Source organism: the organism of the source record quoted next, unplaced genomic scaffold, assembly GCF_019419815.1.
Source record: "Pyrus x bretschneideri cultivar Hongxiangsu unplaced genomic scaffold, Pyrus_bretschneideri_v1 Contig24, whole genome shotgun sequence".
Classification (NCBI taxonomy): Eukaryota; Viridiplantae; Streptophyta; class Magnoliopsida; order Rosales; family Rosaceae; genus Pyrus; species Pyrus x bretschneideri.
This window is the reverse complement of record NW_025999546.1, coordinates 3,571,304-3,580,122: the sequence shown is the minus strand read 5'-3', so window position 1 is coordinate 3,580,122 and position 8,819 is coordinate 3,571,304. Positions and strand designations below refer to the sequence as shown.

Sequence of the window (8,819 nt, the reverse complement as noted above, 5' to 3'; positions counted from 1 at the left end):
CTAAAATACCCCCAAACAGTCCTACCCTTCCGTCACTCAGGCCGTAACGGCCGAAAAGCGAATCATGACATTTCGCCCAGCGAATCTCGTCAGTCGTAACGGTGAGAAATTTTGGCGGTAAAAAACACCTAACCCTGACGACGTGTCCCATTGCCATTGGCCACAGATGCATGTATGTATGGGAGTCACGATGGGATGCTATGTTATTTTTCCCGCGCGCCCAAAAAGAGGCCTGAAAACCAAACAAATTTAGAGAGAGAGAAGGGAAGAGAGAGAGAGAGAGAGAGAGAGAGAGAGAGAGAGATAGGGTTCCACAATCACAGAAAGAGAGAAGAAGAAGAGAGAGAGAGAGAGAGCTTCGGCGTCAGAGAACGCTGTCGTTTTGGGTAACATTGGCAGATCTGCTGCTCTCCGAGAGCTCCGACTACGATATCAGATAGGTAGATCTCTGCGGGTTTCGCCTCCAAATGAAAATTCGTATGCTTTTTTCTTACTTTAATTTTCATTAAAGCTGCAAGTTTTGGGTTTTCTTTTTCTTTTTTGTCACACTTTTTGTGCTTGTCGATGGTTGGTGACTATTTATTTTTCAAAATTAATTTTTTTATTTTATTTTTTAAGCTCAATTGACTTCTCTGCGAAGTAAATTCATTGATTTTTGGAGCGAAAATTAGCTCGAGTAACTGAAGAGATCAATTACAGCAGTTGGTAAACGTACAGTGAGAATTTGAGTTCTGGATTTTGGAAATTTTCGTTATTTTTTGGGTACTAAATCTCTGGATTTTGGGGTTTTTACAGTAGTGGGTTTTTGGAAATTCAAATTCTTGCATTCGCAAATCCATGTAAAACCCTTCGATTTTGTTTTATTTAAACTTTTGAGGTATGATTTATAGAAATTAACGGTTAGTTAATTTTGGTAATTTTGATTTGGTTTGGTTCAGCTAGGGTTCAGATGAGTCCACCTGCTATGGTGAAGATGGAAGATACTAAGCCTGAAGTTTCAGCTTCCAACAATTCAAATTCCGAAAGCAGCGATTCTGGTCCCGTCCAAGATCGATTTACTGATTTGTGCAAGGTTGCCACTTTTTGCCCCATTTGGACTGTGATCGAATTTATCGTTTTGTTCTTTCTTATTGTAAATGTCATTTTGTTTGTAAAGTTTAGTTTGTAAACTGTACTTCCATTTACATTTTGAATTTCTGTTTTGTTTATGTTGCCGTTTCTTAATTTTAGTTTCTCTGAATTTACATGGTTCTGATTACAGAATGTATTATCATTGGACGAGAACTCTTATGCGGAAGCTGCAAAGCTGTTCAAAGAAACCAAACATCTGTTGATATCAAATGCGTCAGCTATTGGCAACGGAACAGTATGTGTTATTGTTTGTCCATTCTATAGTCATATTAGTAATGTTATGTTGAAATAAGGTCTGAGGTGATATCTTTGCTGGAACACTTGCTTTAATCTGGATTTGGCTAAACTTAAATGCATTTCTATGTACAGCCTGAAGAAGCAGAACGATTCTGGTTTGCCTTTGTTTTGTACTCTGTAAAAACATTGAATGACAAGAATTCGGATAATTCACAGAAGAGTTCTGATGATAATGGATTTTCTCTCTTCCAAATTTTGAGAGCTGCAAAGTTGAAGTACGTTGTTTCCCATTCTGCTTTCTTTCCTTTAGCTTATAATTAGCTGCTCATGAATTCTTGTCATCTAATTTTTTTCTTTTCTTCTTTTCGGGGGTGTTTTACAGCATCGTAGATTTTTTCAAGGAGCTTCCTCAGTTTGTTGTTAAAGCTGGTTCAATTTTAAGTAATATTTATGGTGTAGATTGGGAGAACAAACTTGAGGTATTAATTTTCCAGAGATAGTCTATGCTTGAAATTAGCCATGTTTTTATGTTTTTCAGCATTCTGTTTTCTTGGAGTTACTCGATCCAGTGCTCATGATTTGAGTTCTTAATTTTTCAGGCAAAAGAGCTGCAGGCAAATTTTGTGTACTTGAGCTCGTTAAGCAAGTGAGTTTCTTTCTTTTGCGCCATTATGCCTGATATTAATATCATCTGATGGTTTTAGAATTTCTTCTCTTTCACTTAAAAGGTTGCCTTATCATGTGTGAGCTATCTATAGTTAGGATGAAACTAAGTAAACAGTGGTGCATGTCTGGTGATGCCAGATTTTGAAATTGATAGTAGTGGCTTGACGTAGAAAAATGTAATGGGATTGGGTCACAGGGGTGCTATGGCTTGGAATAGATTAATAACGTTGATTAGAAAAAGAAAGGGAAGAGGTTTACTAAATAGGCATAATTTGTTGTATCTTATCCTTATCATGTATTGAAAATCCTTCTTTATTATGTTAAAATAACACCTGGTGATGTTATGTTGTGAAATACTATGCTTATGTTAAAGAAAAATATGCCAAAGCAGTGTTTCTAATGTATCTTTAGGATAGTTGACTACATGGCTGAAACCTGTTGTACGTCATTAAACACCCCATTGGTGATTGTATAGTATAAACGTGTGAGGGCATTGTAGAACTGAAATCATGAAGCACCTACATGGGTGGCTTTCCCTGCTCTCACATCTAAATGTTACAAGGGCATTGTAGAACCATGCAGTCTGTGGAAATCCTTTTCTTTTTTCTTTTCATGATTCGCACTGACCTTTAGTATAAAAACAACATTATATGACTGAAAACTTTCCTTAGTTTGATTACCATTTTAGTTCAGACTAGCTAGATTATTAATCGCATTGAGATGATATGCGATTCATAATCAAGTCCATTGGATTCCAAGGGACTATATTTGGTACTGCACTATTTTATGTGGAAGTTATGCTGGAGTTTTATAGTATGTGTAACAGATATGGTTTATTTATTTGAGAGGTTTTAAGCTAGTAGAGTCCTATTCTAACAATTTAATGCTACAAGGTACTACAAACGTGCATATCGGGAGTTATTCTTGACAAGTGATACAACTGCTGACAAGCAGTCAACTGTTGCCAGTGGAACTGGTTATGTGTCTGAGTATCATCGTTTTGGATGGTTGCTGTTTTTGGCCCTTCGTGTACACGTATTCAGCCGATTTAAAGACCTGGTGACTTGCACAAACGGCTTGGTTGCAATATTGGTCAGTTGCATTTCTGTATTACTTATGCTAGTATGTGATACTAGGATGGCAATCAGTTACTTGAAATATCCAACATAATATGAAATGAATGGATTTCCGTTTTAAGTAAACAAGAAATAGGTTCCTAGAAGAAGTGTGAAAAAATTGTGTATATGTATTATGTAATATTCCTACCCATATACATACCTCCTTTTTGACTTCATACTTGAACATGTGGTTTTTCTTACTTGCTGAGTTTCCTTGGTACAGGGAATTTTAATAATTCATGTCCCTGTTCGCTTCAGAAAGTTCAGCATCCATGATTCAACACGCTTTGGTAATATTTTCACCACGTTGCATATAATAATTTCCCTTTCATTTTCAAGGAGGGATATTCAATTTTTGAAACTTTCTTCTGCTTTTGATAATTTCACCGATTTGTTTCCCCTATCTTCTTCTTTCATTTTGGCATTTTATCGGAGCTGATTTGATTAGTGTCTGATTCAGCGAGGAAAGGCAGCAAAGGTGTGGACCTGCTTGCATGCCTCTGCAACACTTATGACACCTCAGAAGATGAGTTGAGAAAAACAATGGAAATGGCTAACGGTTTAATAGCAGAAATTTTGAAGAAGAAGCCCATTTCGGCGTCTGATTATAAAACGGAAAATCTAGAGAATATGGATCCAGGTTTGTATGAAAAGTTTCTGCTATATACAATGATTTGATTCAAAACTCAAAAGATGTTTTGTATGAAATTTTCATGATTCTGAGATATGATCCTGTGAATGCAGATGGTTTGACGTACTTTGAAGGTCTTATGGAGGAACCATCTTTGTTGTCCAGTTTAGAGATTCTAGAAAAAGATTACGATGATGCAATTAGGAATAAGGGAGAAGTTGATGAGAGAGTCTTCATCAACGAGGACGATAGCTTAATTGGTTCATGGAGCTTTTCAGGAGGATCCATGAGTGTAGCCGGTGTGAAGGTATGCTTTTAATAAATTCCACTATTCAGGACCATACTTGTGGCATTTTAAATTCTTTTCCCTTTTCTTTTTCCCCGTCGCCTACATTTTTGTGTAGAGGAGTTGGTTGATAGTTTCATATATTCTATTGTGTTAGAGGAAATTTGATTCCATGGCCTCCCCAACAAAGACAATTATAAGTCCACTCTCTCCCCATCGCTCTCCTGCATCTAATGTCAGTGGTGGTGCTAATTCAAAGATGGTGGCTACACCTGTGAGTACTGCAATGACAACTGCAAAGTGGCTTCGGACCTTTATTTCTCCGCTTCCTTCACAACCCTCAGCTGAGCTGGAGGGGTTCCTAGCATTGTGTGATAGGGATGTTACTACTGATGTGATACGTAGGGCACAAATTATATTGGAGGCCATATTTCCATGTAGTGCATTGGGAGAGCGATGTGTAAGTGGTAGCCTGCAAGGTGCTAACCTCATGGACAACATCTGGTCAGAGCAACGAAGATTGGAAGCACTCAAACTTTACTACAGAGTTTTGGAGGCAATGTGCAGAGCAGAGGCTCAAGTACTGCATGCAACTAATTTGACCTCCTTGTTAACCAATGAGAGGTTCCACAGATGCATGTTAGCCTGCTCTGGAGAGTTAGTCCTGGCAACACATAAGACTGTCACAATGTTGTTTCCAGCAGTATTAGTGAGGACGGGTATTACCGCTTTTGATCTTAGCAAGGTGATAGAGAGTTTCATTAGACATGAGGAATCTCTCCCAAGAGAATTAAGAAGACATCTGAATTCATTGGAAGAACGACTTTTGGAGAGCATGGTTTGGGAGAAGGGTTCCTCGATGTACAATTCTTTAACTGTTGCAAGACCTGCCCTCTCAGCAGAAATAAATCGTCTTGGGCTATTAGCAGAGCCCATGCCATCTTTGGATGCAATTGCCATGAATATTAACTTCCCTTGTGGAGGGTTGCCTCCAGTACCTTCTTTACAGAAGCATGAGACTTCACCAGGTATTTATTCACACACACACACACACACACACACACTATATATATATATATATATATATATATATATATATCTTCTCGAATATGAAGTTGTAGTTTGGTCCTTCAGTTTTATGTGGGTCTTACAAGTACATGGAAATGGATTTCTATCCACTTCGTGGTAGATGATACAGTAATGTGCTGAAGTGGTGATTTGATTTTTTCATTGTTGTTTTTTCAGGCCAGAATGGAGATATCAGGTCTCCAAAGAGATCCTGCACAGATTATAGGAGTATATTGCTGGAGCGGAATTCCTTTACATCTCCTGTGAAGGATCGTGCTCTGGCGTTAAGTAACCTTAAGTCAAAGCTGCCACCGCCTCCTTTACAATCTGCATTTGCCAGGTATCAGTCACCAGTCCGAGGAACTAATAAATCTAATTTCTTGTAGCAACTTACTGACTCATTTGTTCTCTTAATTGTAATATACTTCTGAAATTCATGTGTGCAGTCCAACTCGACCAAACCCAGGAGGCGGAGGGGAAACGTGTGCAGAAACTGGAATTAGTATTTTCTTTAGCAAGGTGCGAGGCGGTCCAAGAATTTAGTTCTCAATATATTTTTCCTGTAAATAGTCATAGAAAAATCTTTTTGATTGGAGAGGACTTGTGTTGTAGACTGTAGTTTATACTAATAACTGTTTATTTGGTGTGTATAGCCACATGACCTCATAGCTGTGCCTTATTAGGATTTATCCTTTGCTTAACCATAAATTTCTTTATCTAGATAATCAAGCTGGCAGCTGTCAGAATCAATGGTATGGTTGAAAGAATGCAACTGTCTCAGCAGATAAGAGAGAATGTTTATCGTCTCTTTCAACAAATACTTGTTCAGCGGACATCTCTCTTTTTTAACCGCCATATTGACCAGATTATCCTTTGTTGTTTTTATGGAGTTTCAAAGGTGTGATATTACTTTTGACAGTTTTATGCAATGCTGTGAAATATTTTTCTTCTTTTCTTACTCGATACTGTTTTCTGGTTGCAGATTTCTCAACTAAATCTAACATTTAGGGAAATCATATACAACTACAGAAAGCAACCACAATGTAAACCGCAAGTTTTTCGAAGCGTGTTTGTTGAGTGGCCTTCAGCACGCCGTAATGGGGTACTACACCTAATATTTACTCTTGACTGCTAGTTTTTCTTGATAAATCCTAACCTTTCTTATATTTTGGTTACAGAGGCCCGCACAGGAACACGTGGATATCATAACATTTTACAATGAAATATTCATACCTTCTGTGAAGACCCTGCTAGTTGAGCTTGGACCTGCTGTTACAACAACTACAAGAGCTAACATGGTTCCTGAAGTTAACAATAATAATGATGGTATGTGTTAAAACGTATGTGTAACTGCCTAAATGTATTTCCTTTTTCTTTGGGGAGAATCATTTTTACCATTCCCTAATAAGTTCATCTTGTTTTACTGGCCAATTAGCTCCATGCCCGGGATCACCTAAAGTATCTACTTTTCCAAGTCTTCCTGATATGTCACCAAAGAAAGTTTCTGCAGCGCACAATGTTTATGTCTCTCCATTGCGATCATCTAAGGTACTTGTTTGGTTTTCCAGAGTTGTGGCAGTTCCATTTTTCTATTTCACAGATGTTGCCTCTTAGAATAAAAGAGGTCATCTTTCATGTTCAACACAAAGTTACGTTAACTTCAATATGTTTTAATCTGCAACTTATTTAACATAACTAGTTTTATATTACTGGAATCTTGAATCTCAAGTCTTTGATGGGTCAACTTTGCGGTTCTATTATGCCCTTTTTTTGGGTGAACATTTGATGTGTTGGCCTCTTGTTCCTTTTCGTTTAAGAAACCTCAAAGCCCTGGGTTTATTAAGGGGAAAGTCTATTATGTTGTTTTTGGCTCAAAGCGTTCGGTGTTTCTTAGGATTTTGCTATATAGTGTATACCTGAATTCTCACTTTGATCATACTTTATGAGCATCTGGCTTAAGTCTTAGGACTCGCAATTTGGCCAAGACCAAGGATTGTTCAGTTTCATTTTTCCACTTCGGAATGCAATATAGAGATTGATTGAAGTGATGCAAATGAAATCATTTCAATATTTTTTAATTCCATTTTTTCATTGTCATACCATTTGTATACAAATTGAGCTTAGTAGTGAAAGAAATAATTTGAGTTGAGATATCAGATGTACGTCAAGTTGTCAACTATCTGCATCTCAGTGAAAGTGTAGTCTCATATATGTTTTCATTAGAGGTGTGTCTATCTTCCAAGTATTCAATATAACGTCAACATACTTAATTTCAAGAGTTCCAGGATACTATATACGTACTTCATGGACCATGTTGCTTTACTGAGCTAATGGTTCCATGTGACATGGTAGCCAATCGTTTAACACAGGCAAATATGTGTTGTTTTGTTAGCCGAAGATACTATCATGTCTATCCTTTGGCTAGTCTTCAAGTTCTTGGGATCATGATAATGTAGTAACATTGAGATTCTCTCAATGCATTTGCATTACGTTTAATGAAATTTCTGCAAAGAAAATTCTTGATTTCGAGTCCTGAACTGTGAATCTGATTCCGAACCGTTCACAGATGGATGCTTTGATCTCACATAGCTCAAAAAGCTATTATGCTTGTGTTGGGGAGAGTACTCATGCTTATCAGAGCCCTTCGAAAGATCTCACTGCCATCAACAACCGCTTGAACGGGTATGCTTTTAGTTTATGGATGAAATAACCAAGGTAAACTGTTACTAAATAAATGGTTCCTCTGATGCATTAATTTCCTTTTTCAGTACCCGAAAGCTCAGAGGCACTCTCAACTTCGACAGCGTTGATGTAGGCCTGGTCAGTGATTCGATGGTGGCCAACAGCCTGTACCTTCAAAATGGGAGTTGTGCATCCTCATCCGGTGCTCCAGTGAAAACTGAGCAACCTGACTCATGATCCAACGGCTGTATAGTTTTCCTGTATGTAAATCTAGTCCTTGATTCTCCATAGTTATTCTATACAATTTTCCGTCTATGACATGGGGCTCTGAATGAGCGGCCGGAGTTATGTAGAATGGCCGCCGCAGGCTCCCTTCCTTTTCCATATGCTGATGATGTATGCTAGGTAGGAAAGTTGCTAATTCTAATAAAATTTCTCCCCTTTTGTCTTCTTTCACCTTTCTAGTTTCAAGTAATTGTATCGCCATTTTTCTGTTGAATGTGAATTCTTGTGGACGTGAGTATGTTCAGATATATGTACTGTTCTAAAAATTTCTGCCTACGGCGCTAGGTGCTAACCACCGTCACAATTAGTTTCTAGTTGTTTGAAAATTAAGAAAGTGCGCCTAGACTTGTTTAGGCAGACTGTCTAGGAGCTTGCCTAACCCACACAAACCCATCACGGCACATGCCTTGGCCATTACTCTCATGTAGATAAAAAATCGTTAACTCTCATTTTGTATTTGGGTTTTTCAATAAAATGTAATAGACTTGTTAGATACTTAGATAAACACTCATTATATGTTGTTTTTAGTATGTTCTAATTCTTAAAGGGGGTGTGATATCTATACCCCATTTTTACTTCTCTCATATCCTTTTAATTTTTAGCCGTCGGATCGAATGAATTGAAGAAGATTAAATGATAGAAAGTAAAAAAGGGTGTGTGGACAGCACATCCCTACTTAAAAATCTACGTCATTTTATTTTGCAATTTATATATC

General features: G+C 37.7%; 1 protein-coding gene across 4 annotated transcripts; it reads left to right on the top strand.

Annotated features, from left to right (window-relative positions):
* The first annotated feature begins 275 nt into the window (after positions 1-275).
* On the top strand, positions 276-8,275 carry LOC103952095 (retinoblastoma-related protein). 4 transcript variants are annotated; one of them, XM_009363623.3, is made up of 19 exons: positions 276-440; positions 943-1,072; positions 1,262-1,366; positions 1,501-1,643; positions 1,751-1,847; positions 1,968-2,014; positions 2,928-3,126; positions 3,376-3,442; positions 3,613-3,792; positions 3,897-4,090; positions 4,227-5,097; positions 5,315-5,477; positions 5,584-5,656; positions 5,859-6,035; positions 6,120-6,239; positions 6,316-6,463; positions 6,573-6,685; positions 7,704-7,819; positions 7,906-8,275. In XM_009363623.3, exons 2-19 carry the CDS (start codon positions 950-952, stop codon positions 8,054-8,056), a joined length of 3,087 nt encoding a protein of 1,028 aa, XP_009361898.2. In that variant the 5' UTR covers positions 276-440; positions 943-949; the 3' UTR covers positions 8,057-8,275. The 4 variants fall into 4 exon arrangements, with proteins under 4 accessions (XP_009361898.2, XP_009361897.2, XP_009361896.2 ...); XM_009363622.3 differs by having other exon boundaries at positions 939-1,072; XM_009363621.3 differs by having other exon boundaries at positions 276-477; positions 939-1,072.
* Positions 8,276-8,819: the final 544 nt, after the last annotated feature.

Bases quoted from the DNA above. Each gene is read 5' to 3' on its own strand.
- LOC103952095 (XM_009363621.3), top strand. The intron at 4,091-4,226 runs GTATGCTTTTAA...CTATTGTGTTAG, and splicing joins TGAGTGTAGCCGGTGTGAAG to AGGAAATTTGATTCCATGGC. The intron at 5,478-5,583 runs GTATCAGTCACC...TCATGTGTGCAG, and splicing joins TTACAATCTGCATTTGCCAG to TCCAACTCGACCAAACCCAG.